This window comes from Marmota marmota, unplaced genomic scaffold, assembly GCF_001458135.2.
Source record: "Marmota marmota marmota unplaced genomic scaffold, marMar, whole genome shotgun sequence".
Taxonomy (NCBI): domain Eukaryota; kingdom Metazoa; phylum Chordata; class Mammalia; order Rodentia; family Sciuridae; genus Marmota; species Marmota marmota.
The window spans coordinates 11,192,250-11,211,617 of NW_026000020.1; the positions used below are offsets into that span (position 1 = coordinate 11,192,250).

At 45.6% G+C, this 19,368-nt stretch overlaps 2 long non-coding RNA genes and 1 gene segment (V, D, J or C); 2 read left to right on the forward strand and 1 right to left on the reverse strand.

Moving 5' to 3' along the window:
• The window catches only part of LOC125618848, a 222,777-nt gene that overhangs the window by 162,565 nt on the left and 40,844 nt on the right, over positions 1-19,368 (forward strand). The gene's annotated exons all lie outside the window — the stretch shown is intronic.
• LOC107154075 lies at positions 5,632-6,493 on the forward strand. Its single transcript, XR_001505008.2, has 2 exons — positions 5,632-5,869; positions 6,250-6,493. It is a non-coding gene; the product is annotated as an uncharacterized LOC107154075 (long non-coding RNA).
• On the reverse strand, positions 11,778-12,347 carry LOC107154175. The segment is given in 2 exon segments: positions 11,778-12,139; positions 12,263-12,347. Coding segments are annotated over 2 exon segments (402 nt in total).

Sequence of the window (19,368 nt, forward strand, 5' to 3'; positions counted from 1 at the left end):
ATATATATATATATATATAAAATAAATAAATAAATAAATAAATAAATAAATAAAAAGTGCTGCAACATAGCTCAGTGGTAAAGAACCCTGAGTTTAATCCATTGTACAGATGGAAAGAAAGCAATGAAGGAAGGAAGGGAGGGAGGGAGGGAGGGAGGGAAGGAGGAAGGAAAAGGGAAACGGGTGCAGCTGAGGGCTGTGGATCACAACTGTTTCAGCAGAGGCTCAGGGAAAACCCATGCATGGCCCTGTCAGCTACAGCAGCCTTGCCTGGCATGTGAAGGACAACACAGAGGTGCCAGGCTCCATATGACAGAACAAGATGATCATGGACACTGCAGGAGAAGCAGGACCTGGGCCCTGGGCAGGACTCTGACACAGGGAGGTCAATGGTGTAGGAAACTTCTAGGAGGTCCCCTTGTTCTTGCTGATGCTGCTCTTTTTGAAACTGGGATTCAAACCTAATCACAAACTCATATAGATGACTTAGCCTGCAATCATTAATAGAGGACAATCACAGAAATGGCTGCTAGTGCTTAACCTCAGTCTTGTGCTTCTCCCTTATTATTTCAGGACCCACCAGGGATACAGTGAGGTGCAAACTCCACTCTCCATGCCCCTCACCCTGGAGAGCCCACCACCATCTGGGAACAATCAGAGGTGGAGACGTCACTCTAGGCTTGCAAGATGGTGCCCTGGTGCCCTGTAGGGGCACATGGATCAAATTGTGTCTTAACACTCAATGTGGAGGGGACTTGAGCACCACCTCCTCCCATCACAACATCAGACACAACTGTCCAGGAATAGACCTGAATAGAGAGTGGACACAGGATGAGGAAATGTCAGGAATATTCCATCACCTGTGTCTAGGGTGACAGAGCTAAGGAACTAGAGAATGGCCTGTGGGAGAATGAGCACAGCTGAGGTCAGGAGAACATGTGGAGTATGGAAAGATCCTCACCACGAGCCAAGGCCTTGACCTGCAGTGGACACTTAGCTTTGGCCCAGGTCTTTGTTGTTTTACAATTTTTTTTAATAAATTACAGAAATAAAAAGAAAATGATGAGAACAGCTGATAGAAATGAGGAGAAGGGTACAGGGGCCTGAAGAGGAGGCAGAGCAGGAACCATTTAGAGTGAACCTCACCAGAAAGGCTCCTCTGACATGCAGGTCTGAGGAAGGGAGAAAGAGGGAGACAGAGAGAAAAAGAAAGATAGAGAAAGAGACAGACAGACAGACAGACAGACAGGTGTCAAGGTTTGTGAAACCTAAGGCAGAGTGAGGAATTACTTGAAGGAAGCAAATCGAAGGTGATTAGAGGTTAAGAAGGAACCAGAAGACAAGGAATCAAAATGTTAAGGTACAAAGAAAAACATCATAGCAAGATACATATTCCACATCGGGTACAGTGTCATATTTCATTTATGAAATTTAAATCTCTTGGTTATATATTTCTTCACTTTTGCCTTACCTTTTTTTCCACTCCCTCTTCGACTTTCTCTCACTAAATGCAATTTGATTTCTAAATCATGTCGATTCTGTCTTTAAGATGTGTTCCTTTCCTTTCTATCTCATTATTTAAGCCAATTATCTGCTCCAGTGAGTTAAGAACTACAAAGAATGCATTTCATATTGCAATCTCCAGCCACACATGACCAAAGACAAGTCATCAAATATTACTCCTCTTTATTAAATGTGACATCCCTAATATCTTGTTTTTAAAACCCTGCTTTTGGGCTGTGATTGTGGTTCATTGATAGTGTGCTTGCCTACCATGTGTAAAGCACTAAGTTCATTCTCAGCACCACATGTAAATAAATAAGATAAAGGTCCACTGACAATTAAAAATATATTTAAAAAATGTTAAGGTACAGACTGAGGAGGCATATGGAGAATCAGTCCTCAGTGTGTGAATGTCACTAGGTTCTTCTGTGAGGGTGAAGACTATATTGGCTGAGTCATGTGACCTGTCCATGAAACAGGTTTATGTACCATGAAAACTCTGTACTGTCCCCAGGAGACCTGCCCAGCACTTGTGCTTGATGACTCCCACTAAATAAATAAACAACCCCTACAGGCCCAGTTCCTGAATTTTCTCCTGGGCCCTGCACATCCCCCAAGGAATGTTAAAAACATATGACCTGTCAGGAGAGGAGGCCGGAGAGCTCAGGGCTGTAGGAGGAGGAAGCAGCCAGGCAGCAAAGGCTCCCTGACCCTCAACCTCGGGGAGGCTTGTTCTGAGGCTGAGGCTCTTTGGAGGAGCACTGTGGTGCTGCTATAGGAACAATCAGCCATGTCCTCATCCTTGGGCTGCTGATGGAGAGTGAAATCTGTCCCTGACCCCCTGACCCTGAACCTCCAGGGGACCCCCAGTTGCCCACATGGATTCCCAGAAGAGGAGCAGCCTGGGACCTGTCCTGGATTCTGCTGGTGCCAGGCCATGTAGTCCTTGTGGTTGGATAAGAGATTCTGGCTGGACTTGCAGCTGATGGTGACCATGTCTCCTGGAGTCACAGCCAGGGAGCCTGGAGATAGGGTTACCACGCTGTCCCCACAGGCAACTGCAGCCAGAAAAAACAGGAATTGACCATGAATTTTCTCTCTCTCTCTCTCTCTCTCTCTCTCTCTCTCTCTCTCTCTCACACACACACACACACACAAAAAAAAAAAAAACCTTTTCACATATGCATTGGAATATTTAATTTGATATTCACTATCAATTAGTATTAATAGTCAACACACAATTAGGTCCATATGGGAAGTAGTCATTTTGTCTCAGTATATCTGAATATTAGCTTGCCAGTCCTAAAAACCTATTAATCTGAAGATATCCAGCACTTAAATCTCTCACCAGAGGCCCAGAGCCACAGGAACATGCACACCTGTCTCTGAGACAACAACCTGCTGACTCTGTCTGCCTTTGAGCTAAGGTCTCATTGAAAAGTCTTCATGTATAAACTGTTGGCAGCAGGGCCAGGCCAGCAGGAGCCTATGCAAAGCCATTAGCAAATAAGAAAAAAAAAACTTGTACTGCAGGGTTGGGGGGAGTATTTGATATCATTTAAGACATAAAAATACCAGAAAGTATAGTTTGGGGAACAGAAAACACAGAACTCAACATAGAAGATCAAAGAATCCAATCTACTCGATGATGGAAGGAGGGACTTAGTTTAAATCAAGGTGATATTTATAGTTTTAATTGCACAGAAATGACAGGCTAAGTACATAAATTGAAATATATATATATTTTATATATATATATATATATATATATATATATATAGAGAGAGAGAGAGAGAGAGAAAGAGAGAGAGATAGACATACATACATACCATATATACACAGAGACACACACAGAGAGAGAGAGAGAGTTCAGAAATATGAAGAAATATTTTTAAATACATTTACTTTTACAGAAATAATAGTCTATAAACAGGCTAAAATACCATATAGATAGGTAGGTAGAGAGATAGATACATGAAGAGATTGATGAAGTTCAGCAATCATAGGAAAAATATTTGAGTTGAGGTTTTCAGAAGTGACACCTAAAATCAAGAACTCTTGTATAATAATTTAAAAGCTAGAAAAAAACACAACAAAATAAAGAAAAAAAAATGTGGAAATGAAGGGACGGAGGGAGGGAGGGAAGAAAATTGAGGAAATGGTAAATAAAGATAGGGAGACAAAGAGAAGTGACAAACTTGGGACCAGTTTCCATCCCCTATGACCAGGACAGGCCTGAGCTGTGGCCACCTTGGCCCTGAGGCTTTGACAGCACTGCCCACACCAGAGCCCAGGACCTGGCTCTGCAGCCACAGCCAGAAGGCAGACCAGAACCCACTCCTGGGAGCCCTGCAGGGCCCCACTCAAGCAAGGGATCAGGCTCTCAGCTAGGGTCAGTGTGACCAGGACCCTGGACACCATCCTCCCAGGACTGCCAGGACTGCAGCAGGCTCTGAGTAAGCAGGGAGGGGGAGGGAGAAGCAGGATCCCCTGGGAAGTGGGGCTGCCCCCATCCTGCCAAGGCTGATATTCCAAGGTGCATGTTGGAGAGGGGAAGGGCCACCAGCCTGCCTCAGTTACAGCCTCACATGAGCTGACATGTGGAGCCTCTGAGGAGGCATGGAGACCCCAAGTCCCCTTGAATCCTCATTGTCCTCTAAGGACATTGTCCTGTAAGGCCAAGACCAAAGAGTAGGAAGTTCTACACCCAAAATCAGAAGGATCACTTCAGTAGGAATGAAAACAATAGAAATAATACAGTAAAGAGTTCTTCAGAGATGTCAGATTTTAAGCTGTGAAAGCATATTGAAAAAAATTATAAAATGACATGATGGGCCAGGACATGAAACTAAAAACATAAAAACAACCCTCTGGACCTTGACAAACTCAACACTTTTGCTTTCTTACTCTCAAAGGAACCCCAGCCATTTTCTTTCATTTTACTTACTTCTGCTCATTAAGATAAGAAACACAGAGAACTTCACCTCCAAAATCCAGAAAGACCACCATGCAAACCCACCTCTCCTCAGAGTGTTCTCAGGGAAGCTGTCACTCTGGACAGGAGGACAGACACAGGGGTCTATTGGTACTAGAGAAACCATGACAGGGGCCTTGGCTGGTCATGGCCCACACACCAACTTCCCCACTGTGTGGAGGGAGTGTCAGGACCTTGGCTGTCTGGAAAAGCAGCACAGCCTTGTTGGCCAAAACAACACAGGCTCACTCTGTCCCAGCCAGGGAAGAAGGAGTCTGAAATCCATGACTCATAGCAGTGGGCCCAGAACCCTCTCACCAGTGACCCACTGGAGAAAGGCCCAGGACATCATCAGTGCAGATGCAATCACCCTGACATGAGGAGAACCTGGACTCAGTCCTCTTCTACTAAGGAAATCTCCTGTTAAACCCAGGAATTATGACACCTGCTGCCCAGTGACTCTGAAAGAAAATAGCTGCAGGGGAAATAAATGCTCTCTCATCAGTGAGAAAGAACTAACAAAGAATTTTCCCCCTTATCCATTCTGCCCAGTGGTCACAAGGGGTTCTTCCCTGAGGAAGTGATGGGAAGACTCTGAGTGTCACACACAGGAAGATGACCAAGACAGAATGTCCACGACTTTGCAGACCTTGCTCCCAGGAATTGCATACCCACTGCCTCAGGTGGATATGTCGCTTCTCCTATCGCCTTAACAGGGCTGCTGTATCTCCAGCTGACACAACGGTTTCTTCTTCCTTCCCCACCACCTTCTTTTGACATTTCTTCCCTTATTGCATTCACTAGACCAGGAAAAGCTACCATCTAACACTGTCCCTGACACTCCCCTATTTCTCCTGGTAATAGCAGACCCAGAAGCTCTGCAGCTGGCTCAACTGCCTGTGGTGGCTGGAAGAAAATCCATTGATGGATCCTTGTCAGGTGGCATTGTCATCTTCTCTCCTTAGCTCAGAGGGAGCCAGCCAATTGGCATTCCCCACCTAGAGGCTGACCTGGAGACAACCTCCCTAGACTAGAGTCAGTACTCTCCTAGGGTGGCATCCCTGAACACCATGACCCCCACAGGGCCATGCTTCCATGACAGGGCCTTCTGCCCAGTCCACAGAGAGCCTGGGCTGTTTCTCTACTGTATTTCCTCCAACTATAGAAGATATCTGATGTCCCTGGGCTCACAAGGAAAGCCCCTCCCTCCCTCACTCTCCCCACCCAACACCCACCAGGGCATTTGCATGCTTCTCCCTGGGGAGGAACTTCCTGCAAGGCTGACATAAAAGCTCAGCTCTAACCTGCCCTTGACTCACCAGCAATCCTCAGCTCAGCTTCTCAAAATGAGGCTCCCTGCTCAGCTCCTGGGGCTGCTGCTCTGGATCCCTGGTGAGGACAGAGGGGATGAGGAGGGAGAAGAGGGAGAGGAGCCCTGGGCCCCTATTCTGCCCATGTGTGCTCTGTCCACATGAGAGAGGTACAAGTCTTGGCCTCTAGGATGTGCTTGCACTGGTTAGGTCTGTGTGAGAGAGGAACATTCCAGAATGAGCAAGGACCTGCCTGTGATGAAGATTGTCACATGAAAAGAGGGGGATGTTATAGGTGAATTCTCCAGAGTCACTTATCACTTAGAAAACTTGATTCCTTTCTTAAAAACTGACATTTAGGCCACATAAATCAAAATCACAAATACTACTTCTATGGAAATATACAAAAAATACAAATAGTCTCATAATGTTGAAAATAACTATGTTGTTCTCTTTTTCCAGGAACCAGTGGGGATGTCGTGCTGACCCAGACTCCTCTCTCTGAGCCTGTCACACCTGGACAGTCAGCCTCCATCTCCTGCAAGTCCAGTCAGAGCCTCCTATACAGTGATGGAAACACCTATTTGAGTTGGGTTGTGCACAAGCCAGGCCAGGCTCCACAGGGCCTAATATATCAGGTTTCCAACCGCTACTCTGGGGTCTCAGACAGGTTCAGTGGCAGTGGGTCAGGGACAGATTTCACACTGAGAATCACCAGGGTGGAGCCTGAGGATGCTGGAGTGTATTACTGCTTCCAAGGTACACATGATCCTCCCACAGTGGTGCAGCCCTGAACAAAAACCTCCCTGCCTGGGTGGCCCAGCTGCCACATGAGCTGCTGGGCTGGGCAGCAGCTCAGCAAATTCTCTGCCCTGTGAGAGGAAGGTACTGGGAACTCAGGGACCAGGTGCAGCTGAGGGTTGTGGACCATGACTGCGTGGGCCACAGCTCTGGCCACACCCATGAGTGGCCCTGTCAGCTGCAGCAGCCTGGCCTGGCATGTGGAGGACAACACAGAGGTGTCCTGGGACCTTCTGAATGAGCAGACAGGATGAGTGTGAACACTGCAGGAGGAGCAGGACCTGGGCCCTCAGCAGAACTCTGGCAAACAATCCAAGGACTCTGACTTGGGTGCTATTCAGGTCTTGCCCAATAATTTATTGTTCTGCAATTTTTTGTGAATTATAAAATTGAAAAGCAAACTATAAGAACAGGTGACAAAAATGAGAGAAAAGTACAGAGGCCAGAATAGGAGGCAGAGCAGGGACCACTTAAATGAATGTCACCAGAATGGCTCATGTGAGAAGCAGAGTCTTGGAAAGAGACAGCAAAGGGAGAGGGAGAGAAAGAGGGGGAAAAAGGGAGAGAGAGAGACAGAGAGAGAGGTTTCTCTGGGTGAGAGGGTTTGAACTGCTGGGTGGAGCGTCTGATCCTGGAAGCATCCAGGTGGAAAGAGATGACATGTAAAGAAGGAGACCAGGAGGACAAGGGATGAACATGGACAAAGTTCAGATTGGAGCAGGCAAAGGGAGAATCAGTCCTCTGTAAGGAACACCTGGGTAGGGACGCCTGTGGAGGAGGAGCACAAAGGACAGACACACATAGAGGGAAGTGCAGACAGGCAGAGGTTGGCAGAAAAAAGTCATGCTTACTGCTCTCTGCATTCTTCTTTAATAACCCCAAAGTTACATATTGCCCCCACCAGTGACTACTTCAGCCAGTGTTCCTCTAACCCTGAATGCTGGATCACTGAGGTAAGGTCCAGGTGGATGCAAACACAGAGACCTCTCCTTCACAAGATGTCACTGTGTAAATCAGGTAATGCATCCCCACAGTTATCCTAATAGCCTCAGTGAGGAATCGCTGGGCATTCCAATCCTGGGAATCAGAGTGCCTGTTACCCCCCGGGAGTTTGCTCACTAGGGGAACACTTCACTGTCTATTTCCATGGTCAGAATGAGTGTGATCCTCCTAGTGTGAAAATCACCAGATTGTCTTATGAGGGTGAGGACTAATGGTCATCTCAGTCATGCCATCTGTCCAGGGAAACATGTAGATTCCTGGGACCTTAAAACACACTGTCTCCAGAAGCCTTCTGGAGCCTTTGTGCTTGGTGACCTCCTGCTGAACTAATAATCATTCAGAATGTCCATGTTCTTTATTTTCTCCTGGACCCTGAAATCCCACCAAGGAATCAATCAAAAAATATGACCTGTTGAAACAGAGGAGAAAGGAAGCCCAGAGCCCTGCCAAAAGGAAGCAGCTGAGCAGAGGCTCCCTGACCCTCAGCCTGGGGGAGGTTTGGTCTGAGGCTGAGGCTCTTGGGAGGAGCACTGCAGTGCTGCTACAGGAACAATCTGCCACGTCCTCAGCCTGGGGCTGCTGTTGGGGAGAGAAAAATCTGTCCCTGAACCACTACCCCTGAATCTCCAGGGGACCCCAGCTGCCCACGCAGATGCCCAGGAGGGGAGCAGTCCAGAAGCTTGTTCTGGCTTCTGCTGGTGACAAGCCACATAGTCCTTGTGGTTGGATAAGAGACTCTGGCTGGACTTGCAGATGATGGTGACCATGTCTCCTGCAGACACAGCCAGGGAGCCTGGAGACTGTGTCATCACGCTGTCTCCACAGACACCTGCAATCAGAAAAATCAGGAATGGATCATGAACACACACACACACACACACACTCACACACACAGACACGTGCAAACACACACAAAATCTTTTTCACATGCACATTGAAATATGTCCTTTAAAATTTCCTATTAGTGTGGAAATCAGTACAGAATTAGGTCCATATGGGAAGTAGACATTAATTCCCACTATATCTTAACATTAGAGCATCAACTCTACCAACATATTCATCTGACAACACTGCAATAATTAAATTTCTCACATGAAGCCCAGAGACTCCAGAACATACACTCCTGTGTGTGGGATACCATCCTGCTGCCTCTGCCTGCCTGAGGCAGCTCAGGTCTCTTGTCAAAGTCCTGGTGTATTAAATATGTTCAGGTGGGTGGGGCTGCAGGGGCCTCTGCAAAGCCATCAGCAAAGAGGGAAGAAAATTGCTGGACTATGGGAGGGGAATGGGGAATATATCTGACAAATAAGAAAAGAAAGAGCCAAAAATACCATCACAGATACTGTAGTTTTGTGAATGGAAAACACAGAAGTCAATGTAGAAGATCAAATGCAAGGAACCAAATGTCCCCACCCTTCCAATTTAGAAATATGAAAGGATAAGGAAAAAAATCATGAACTTGACTTGATAGGCAAAGTAATAGAATCTCTAAAAACACATTACTAACAGACTGGATATTATTGACACGTTAGGGTATTTGATATCCAAACCACATTATTTAACTGACCTGGGAACTTTAGCATTAATCCAGAAATAATATTGACAACTAAATATACGTTTTAGTTTTTCCATTTAATCAGTATGAACGGCCCCTTAATTTTGTCTCAGGTAGACAATGGTGGACATCACTGTTTTGTAACAAAATAGTAAAATAAATTATTAAATCAGATTCAAACTCCCCTGGAACTACAAGGAACCACAACTTGTGAACCCAATAGCACNAGTGTGCATGGATATAGATAAGGAGATGAGAGATTATGAGGTCCATAGAAGGGTTGATTGAGAGAGTTATCTACACATCCTCTTTAACCCAGGAACAATAGCCCATGCTCCCAACATGCACTCACAGTGCCTAGATTTATTTGCCACTAAAGGAATCTTAGGATAAGAACCCCTTGCACCACCCTGAGTTGGGAACAAAAGAAGTCCTCCAAAAATGATGAGACCCTGGCAAAAGTAAAGAGAAACTACCAGGAAGGAGCCTCTCACTGGCCAGGTCTGGATAACTTGAGAATCAAAATTTGTAATTAGGACAAACTAACACATTAAACAAAAGATGATCCATGAGTTCAGCCTGATACTGATGGTATGATGAGGAATGGGATATCTATAAAGGACTGAGGAACTTTTCAATAATTTTAGGTCAACTCTTTTTTTTATAAGATATAGTTTTATTTTGAAACATATGTCCTTGTCTTTATTTATTTTTTTTTAATTTTTATTATTGGTTGTTCAAAACATTACAAAGCTTTTGACATATAATATTTCATACGTTTGATTCAAGTGGGTTATGAACTCCCATTTTTACCCCATATACAGATTGCAGAATCACATCGGTTACACATCCACTGTTTTACATATTGCCATACGAGTGTCTGATGTATTCTGTTGCCTTTCCTATCCTCTACTATCCCCCCTCCTCTCCCCTCCCCTCCCATCTTCTCTCTCTATCCCATCTACTGTAATTCATTTCTCCCCCTTGTTTTTTTCCCTTTCCCTTCACTTCCTCTTATATGTAATTCTGTATAACAATGAGGGTCTCCTTCCATTTCCATGCAATTTCCCTTCTGTCTCCCTTTCCCTCCCACCTCCCATCACTGTTTAATGTTAATCTTCTCATGCTCTTCCTCCCTATTCTGTTCTTAGTTGTTCTCCTTATATCAAAGAAGACATTTGGCATTTGTTTTTTAGGGATTGGCTAGCTTCACTTAGCATAATCTGCTCTAATGCCATCCATTTCCCTGCAAGCGCCATGATTTTGTCATTTTTAGTGCTGAGTAATACTCCATTGTGTATAAATGCCACATTTTTTTTATCCATTCATCTATTGAAGGGCATCTAGGTTGGTTCCATAGTCTAACTATTGTGAATTTTGGTGCTATGAACATCAATGTAGCAGTATCCCTATAGTACACTCTTTTTAAGTTCTTTGGGGAATAGTCTGAGAAGGGGAATAGTTGGGTCAAATGGTGGCTCCATTCCCAGCTATCCCAGGAATCTCCATACTGCTTTCCATATTGGCTGCACCAATTTACAGTCCCACCAGCAATGTACAAGTGTACCCTTTTCCCCACATCCTCGCCAGCACTTGTTGTTTGACTTCATAATGGCTGCCAATCTTACTGGAGTGAGATGGTATCTTAGGGTGGTTTTGATTTGCATTTCTCTGACTGCTAGAGATGGTGAGCATTTTTTCATGTACTTGTTGATTGTATGTCCTCCTCTGAGAAGTGTCTGTTCAGGTCTTTGGCCTATTTGTTGATTTGGTTATTTGTTTTCTTATTGTTTAATTTTTTGAGTTCTTTGTATACTCTGGATATTAGGGCTCTATCTGAAGTGTGAGGAGTAAAATTTTTTCCCAGGATGTAGGCTCCCTATTTACCTATCTTATTGTTTCTCTTGCTGAGAAAAAAACTTTTTAGTTTGAGTAAGTCCCATTTGTTGATTCTTGTTATTAACTCTTGTGCTATGGGTGTCCTGTTAAGGAATTTGGAGCCTGACCCCACAATATGTAGATTGGAGCTAACTTTTTCTTCTATCAGACATAGAGTCTCTGATTTGATATCAAGCTCTTTGACCCATTTTGAGTTAACTTTTGTGCATGGCGAGAGAAATGGATTCAGTTTCATTTTGTTGCATATAGATTTCCAGTTTTCCCAGCACCAATTTTTGAAGATGCTATCCTTCCTCCATTGCATGCTTTTAGCCCCTTTATCAAATATAAGATAGTTGCAATTTTGTGGACTGGTTTTTGTAATGTCATCTCTGTCATAAAATCTGTCTTCATTTTTCTGTCTCTGAACACCAATTCTGTTCCCCTGGGCATCTTGGCTGAGCTCCTTCAGCACCAGGTTCCTGTATACCACAGGGTAAGAACTCATCATGGTGGTTCTCCTGATTGGCCTCCTTTATCTTCTCACCATTGTTGGGTGGAGCACTACTGCAGTGAGTAGTGCACACACCTTCAAAGACACCAATTCAAGGTTGAGTGCTGGGGCTGACAAGGAGAAAGAAACAGGGTGCAGAGGAACTTCTCGAGACCTTGAAAGACCCCCCTTCAGTGGCCCTGGGATGCTGGCTGCCCCTGAGCAGTGCCCTCAGCAGGTGGAGGGAGCAGGACAAGCAGCTGGGGCAGCCCAGCCTCACACTTCTGCTCCCTGGGAGGTTTTTGTCATGGCCTGTATCACTGTGGGAGGGAAGTCATCATACTGTTGACAGTAATAAGTGGCAAAATCTTCAGGCTCCAGGCTGCTGATGGTGAGAGAATAATCTGTCCCAGATCCACTGCCACTGAACCTCGAGGGGACCCCAGATTGCAATTGGTTGGTATAATAGATCAGTAGCTTAGGAGCTTGCCCTGGTTTCTGCTGGTACCAGCTTAAGTAATTGCTAATGCTCTGACTGGCCTGGCACCTGATGGTGACTGTTTCTCCTTGAGATTTAGACAGGGAGGTTGGAGACTGGGTCATTGTGATGTCACATTTGGCACCTACAGTAGAACATATGAGAAGAAATATGCACACAATTAATAATGTCATAAGAGGATTTCCCTGAACACCAGGCAGCACTGATGAAATTGGTCTAAGCACATCCCTTGTGTGTCCCTCCTTACCTGGGAGGCAGAGCAGCAGGAGCCCCAGGAGCTGAGCAGGAGCCCTCATGGCCATGCTGTGTCCTGACAGGTACTGACTCCTGCACAGGGTGTGAACAGTCTCTTAAGAAGTCCTCAGGGCAGTGGGCTGTGCTGTGGGCACATGCAAATCAACAGAGCTCGGCAGGCTGAGCATAGCTGCAGGAAGGCTCCTCTAAGGCCTGGCCAAGTGTCCCCAGGTTTCCCAGCATAGGCCAGGGCAGCCCAGATTTGCCTGGAGAAAATGTGTTTCCTGAGAGGCACAGGAGAGAACCATCCCTCGTTCCTGTGAGCAGAGAGACCTCTTGGTCTCATCAAGGTTCAGGACACACTTCTCCTGCTCACTCTCCAACCAAGATGAAGTTCATAAGATCTGTCACAGCCCCACACACCCCACACCCTGCAGGAGGAGTTACTGACCTCATCCTTTTTATACCTGAGCACAATATTTATTCCAGAGAGACTTCCTCTATAGCTGACTCCTTGAAGACCTGGGCATGAAAAATCATCAGTGTTACCATCCAGAAATGCAAAGGGCGGTAAGAGGAAGCAACAGAAAGGGACACAACACACCAAGTACAGGCACTGAGGTTGGTAAGGAAGGGAAGGACATTGACCATATGCCACTGCTGTCCCTTCATCCAGGTCTCCTGGACCAGTTGCTCCTCTGCCATGAGTCTACCCTGTATTCTAACCTGTCTTTATTCTGTCACCAAATCTCACCCAGGTCCTAAGAAAACACTGTCCCAGAGGCTGGAGCAAGGATGGGGCACATGCTTGTTGAGGAGAAAGGTGGGTCAGAGGACTGGGCTGGAAGACCCTCAGAGCAAAAGAAGTCACCTGGATGTTGAAGGGGACACTGAAGCAAAGGGAGGAGGGTGTCATCTCATGCAGATGGTGTTAGTGCAGGCCTCTGTCCAGGTCAAATGTGGAGCACGATGAGGAGGACACATTGCAGTGTGGCCCCAGTGTGCAGGTGGGGACATAGGCAGAGGGAGGAGGGTTTCTGTTACAGCTTACATATGAAGAGTCCCCCAAAGTCTCACGGGGTGAAGACCTCATTACGGTATTCATCCATTTTATGAATGAATGATTTAAATGATTTTGGGGGGTAGAACCTATGGGAAGGAGGAGGTCATTGAGATTGTGCCCTGGAGGGTGCTTCTTTACCTTGAGCCCTTCCTCCTACCTTCCTTATCCCATGGCTGAGCAGCTTCCCTCCACCGAGACCTTCCGCCATGACACTTCTGCCTTGGAGCCAGCTGATCATGGACTGAAACCATGACCCAGAGTATCTCTTTCCTCCTCTCAAGTGTTTTACACCCAGGTTTTTTTCACAGTGACAAAAGGCAATTGACACAGCATCCGTACCTGTGTGTAAAGATTGATGTGCCCTGGCAAGGGGTATCAGAGCAGGATGAAGGTACATTCAAGAATGGCCATGTGGCTGTCTAATGGAGGGAAGGGCAATGTCAAGGGGTTGCTTTCAGTCAGAGGAATGTTGGTGGGAAACAATGCACCAGAGACAATCAGAGCCACAATTCTCACTGTAGGTGGAAGGGATCCCAAACAAAAAGGGACATCGATAGAACAAACACGATTTTGAGTAGAATCAGAAATATCAGAATAAACTCAGAATTGTGTGTAGGAATAGATAGGAGTGTGCATGCAGATAGATCAGGAGATGATAGATGTTGAGGTCCATAGATGGGTTGACTGAGAGACTTATTTACACATTCTCTTTAACCCAGGTACAATAGCCCAACACGCACTCACAGTGACCAGACTTATTTGCCACTAAAGGAATCTTAGGATAAGAAACACCTGAACCACCTTGAGTTGGGAACAAAAGAAGTCCTCCAAAAATGATGAGACCCTGGCAAAAGTAAAGGAAGGAGGAAGGAGCCTCTCACTGGCCAGGTCTTATAACTTGAAAATCAAGATTTGTAATTATGCAAACTAACCCATTAAACAAAAGATGATCCATGAGTTCAGCCTGATACTGATACTTTGATGAGGAATGGGATATCTATAAAGGATTGAGGAACTTTTCAACAATTTCATGTTAACTCTTTTTGAGCTCTATTGTTGGAGATGCATCATAGTGAGGGCCTTGGGCATGCTAGGTAAGTGCTCTGCCACTTAGTCACACCCCCAGACTCATGCTCATTTCAAATAGACAAAGAAGAACTACAGGAGAGAAGTCTCGAATATTCCTTTAACCCAGGAATCAATGTGAACATCTGCAGTAGTGAGACAGAATGAAATCAGGCACCATCCACTAGGGAGCGCTAACAGAAGAGCATCATTTCCAGATATTCTTGCCAGAGAAGCTGCAGCTAACTTCTACCATGAGTGGTAGACAAACATCCTAATTGAAAGACATTTAACAAAACAGCTTTGTGAACTCTCCAAAAGTGTAAGATCATGAAGTTCAGGAAAAGTTCAGCCAAAGTGGGTTGCAGCAGCTCTCAGCTTGTGTACAGGGTCCTGTGGACTGCAGAGTGCTCACAGGTGATATGCGGCTCCCAGAGCAGCTCTGAGGCAGAGTCCCCGTGCTAAATAACAGCTTTCTATTGACAATCCTGAGCTGAGGGGCAGGTGGACAGTGCTGCCTTCCTCTGACCCACCATTTGAGAACCTCTTTCAGGATTTGATATTTATAATTTAATTTCCTTGATTCGGCTTGATTTGGGTTTGGTCAGCTCTTCTTTTATTAGTTTGTTGAAACAGAAACTGGGCTACGGGTTTTAAACTTTTCTTCTTTCTTTACTATTAAACACATTGAGAATCCTATGTTTACGTTATTTGTTCCTTCATGTGTTTATATTTGCCCATAAAACAATAGAGAATTTGAATTCTCTCTCATGAGAAGAATCTGAGAAAAACGAGGACCTGAGAAACTGGGTTAGAAATCACCTGGAGGTACATTTCTGATGCTCGTCACCTAAGGAGCTGCCATTCTTAATGGTCTTCTAACAGAGACCATTTTGGAGAAATAATTTTTAAAAAAATCAAAATGATAAGAAATCTTGCCTCCTCAAGACACCTACTAGCTGGTGTTCACACTCACTATCCTGAGACTTGGGCACAGTGGACAGAACATGAGGTTTGCTTTTGGTTCAGGAAATATTGGAAAGGTGAAGGGATTATTATGCAGATACAACTAACATGCCAGGGCTGTTCATTTTAAGTGAGTCAAAAGGAGACTATTTTGGGTGGGCCTGATTGATTCACATCAGAGCCCTTAAATGGGAGTCAGCCTCTCACTCTTGTGGAAGGATTCTTTAGACTGGTCTCATTACTGAGCAGCCCATATGGTAGGACCCTCTGGTGGCCTGCAGGATCCTATAATAGACTCTCATCTGCAGCCACCAATAACCTAGCATCCTCAACCACACAATCCCCAAAACCTGATTCTTTCAAAACCCTTAGTGTCCTTGGAAGCAGATTCTTCAAGTCTGCAGATGAGATGCAGTGAGAAACACCTTGATTGCAGCCAATGCGAAGCTGAGGATAGGACTCAGTCTAAGTCTTTCCAACTTCTATCCCACAGAAATTGTGAGATCACCAGGGGTTGTGTTAATTTGTTGTGCATCAATAGAAAACTAATTCAATGCCAGCCATGGTGTTCATATGTGCAATCCAGGTTACAATAGAGTGAGGCAGGAGCAGATCAGGATTGAGGCCACCCTCAGCAACAGAGTGAGACCATGTCTCTAAATAAATAAATAAATAAGTAAATAGTGCTGCAACAGAGCTCAGGGGTAAAGAACTCTGTGTTTAATCCACTGTACAGATAGAAAGAAAGCAAGAAGGAAGGAAGGGAGGGATGGAGGGAGGAAAGAAGGGTGTGGGAGGCCATCCTCGCATGTGATTTGATGGACCTCCCTGGCTGGGTGAGAGGCACTTAGACACAGCTGTGTCAGAGCTTTCTGGACCCTTCTCCAGGTCTGAGGGCTTGTCTGTCCAGAGGCATGTCTGGCCACTGCCCCGAAGACCCAATCATTGCCCCTGACCTTGGAATGCTGCCCCCCTTAACCTTCATTTGATGGGATTTTCCCTGAAATTTTTTTGTTCCCCAATAAAAGCCCACTCCCTGGCATGTTCTCTCTCTCTCTCTCTCTCTCTCTCTCTCTCTCTCTCTCTAGTTTCTTCTGTAAATCTCGCCACCACATTAGGTGGTTGGAGACAGGAGCTAAGAGAAGCCGTCCAGGAGCAGGTATTAAAGGTAATAAGGGTCTTGTCTCTTTAATTTAAAACTCCCTAGCAATTTCTTATGAATCAAACCTTCTTTCATGAAGCCAGCACTGGTCACATGGCAGACATGGGAGGAAGGGAGAGATGGAGGGAAGGAGGAAGGGAGAGAGGGAGGGAGGAAGGTTGGAAGGATGGGAGGGAGGAAGGATGGGAGGGAGGAAGGGATGAAGGGAGGAAGGAAAAGGGAAACGGGTGCAGCTGAGGGCTGTGGACCACAACTGTGTCAGCCACAGCCCAGGGAACACCCATGCATGGCCCTGTCAGCTGCAGCAGCCTGGCCTGGCATGTGGAGGACAACCACAGAAGTGTCCAGGCCCCTTCTGACAGAACAAGATGATCATGGACACTGCAAGAGGAGCAGGACCTGGGCCCTGGGCAGGGCTCTGGCACAGGCAGTGTGATGGTGTAGGAAACTTCTAGAGGTCCCCTTGTTCTTGCTAATGCTGTTCTTTGTGAAATTGGGATTCAAACCTAATCACAAACTCATATAGATGACTTAGCCTGCAATCATTATAGAGGACAATCATAGAAATGGCTGCTAGTGCTTGACCTCAGTCTTGTGCTTCTTCCTTATTATTCCAGGACCCAGCAGGATACAGTGATGTGCATACTCCACTCTCCCTGCCCCTCACCCTGGAGACCCACCCCCATCTGGAAACAATCAGAGGTGGAGAGGTCACTCTAGGCTTGCAAGGTGGTGCCCTGATATCCTGCAGGTGCACATGGATCAAATTGTGTCTTAACACTCAAGGTGGAGGGGACTTGAGCACCACCTCCTTCCATCACACCAGACACAACTGCCCAGGAATATACCTGAATAGAGAGTGGACACAGGATGAGGAAAGGTCAGGAATATGACTTCACCTTGTCTAGGGTAACAGACCTAAGGACCTAGAGAATGGCCTATGGGAGAATGAGGACAGCTGAGGTCAGGAGAACATGTGAAGTATGGGAAAATACTCACCAGGAGCCAAAGGCTTGAACTGCAGTGTACACTTAACTTTATCCCAGGTCTTTGTTGTTTTACAATTTTGTAATAAATTACAGAAATTAAAAGAAAATCATGAGAACAGCTGATAGAAATGAGAAGGGGACAGGGGTCAGAGGAGTGGACAGAGCAGGAACCACTTACAGTGAACCTCACCAGAAAGGCTCATGTGACATGCAGGTTCTGAGAAAGGGAGAAAGAGAGAGAGAAAGAAAGAGAGAGACAGAGAGAGAGAGAGAAATACACACAGACAGACAGGTGTCAAGGGTTGTGAAACCCAAGGCAGGCAAAGTGCTACTTGAAGGAAGCAAATGGAAGGTGATTACAGGTCAAGAAGGAGCCAGGAACACAAGGAATCAAAATGGTAAGGTCCAGATTGGAGGAGGCATGAGGAGAATCAGTCCTCAGTGTGTGAACATCACTAGGTTCTTCTGTGAGGGTGAAGAATATATTGGCTGTGTCATGTGATCTTACCATGGAAACAGGTTCATGTACCATGAAAACTCTGTACTGTCCTCAGGAGACCTGCCCAGCACTTGTGCTTGATGACTCCCACTAAATAAATAAACAACCCCTACAGGCCCAGTTCCTGAATTTTCTCCTGGGCCCTGCACACACCCCCAAGGAATCAATCATAACCTGTGTTCTGTCAGGAGAGGAGGCAGGAGATCTCAGAGCTGTGGGAGGGGGAAGAAGCAGCCAGGGCATCAAAGGCTCCCTGACCCTCAACCTGGGGGAGGCTTGGTCTGAGGCTGAAGCTCTTGGGAGGGGCACTGTGGTGCTGCTATAGGAACCATCAGCCATGTCCTCAGCCTGGGGCTGCTGATGGAGAGTGAAATCTCTTCCTGACCCAATGCCCCTGAACCTCAAGGGGACCCCAGCTGCCCACATGAATGCCCAGGAGAGCAGCAGCCTGGGACCTGTCCTGGCTTCTGCTGGTGCCAGGTCATGTAGTCCTTGTGGGTTGGATAAGAGACTCTGGCTGGACTTGCAGCTGATGTTGACCAAGTCTCCTGCAGACACAGCCAGGGAGCTGGAGACTGGGTCATCACCTTGTCTTCACAGGCACCTGCGGTCAGAAAAATCAGGAATGGACCATGAACATCTCTCTCTCTCTCTCTCTCTCTCTCTCTCTCTCTCTCTTTCTCTCTCTCTCTCACACACACACACACACACACACACAATTTTTTCACATATGCATTGGATCTTTTCATTTGATATTCACTTTCAACTAGTATTAAAAGTCAGCACACAATTAGGTCCATATGGGAAGTAGTCATTTTTTCTCACTATATCTTAAAATTAGCTTGCCAGCCCCATAAACCTATGAATCTGAAGATATCCAACACTTAAATCTCTCAACAGAGGCCCAGAGCCACAGGAAAATGCACACTTGTGTCTGAGACAACAACCTGCTGGCCTTGTCCACCTTTGAGATCAGGTGTGATTGCAAAGTCCTCATGTATAAACTGTGGGCAGCAGGGCTGAGCCTGCAGGAGCCTTGCAAAGCCATTAGCAAATAAGAAAGCAAAAAACCTGTACTGCAGGGGTGGGGGGAGTATTTCATATCATTTAAGACATAAAAATACAAGAAAGCATAGTTTGGGGAACATAAAACACATAAATCAACAAAACCATCTTGTTTTGACCCAGGGGCTCTGATTTCATTTACTACAACCTACTCGATGATGGAAGGAGGGCCTTAGTTTAAATCAAAGTGATATGTATAGGTTTAATTGTACAGAAATGACAGGCAAAGTACATAAATTGAAATACATATTATATATGTATATATATATATATATATATATATATATATATATATATACACATATATAGA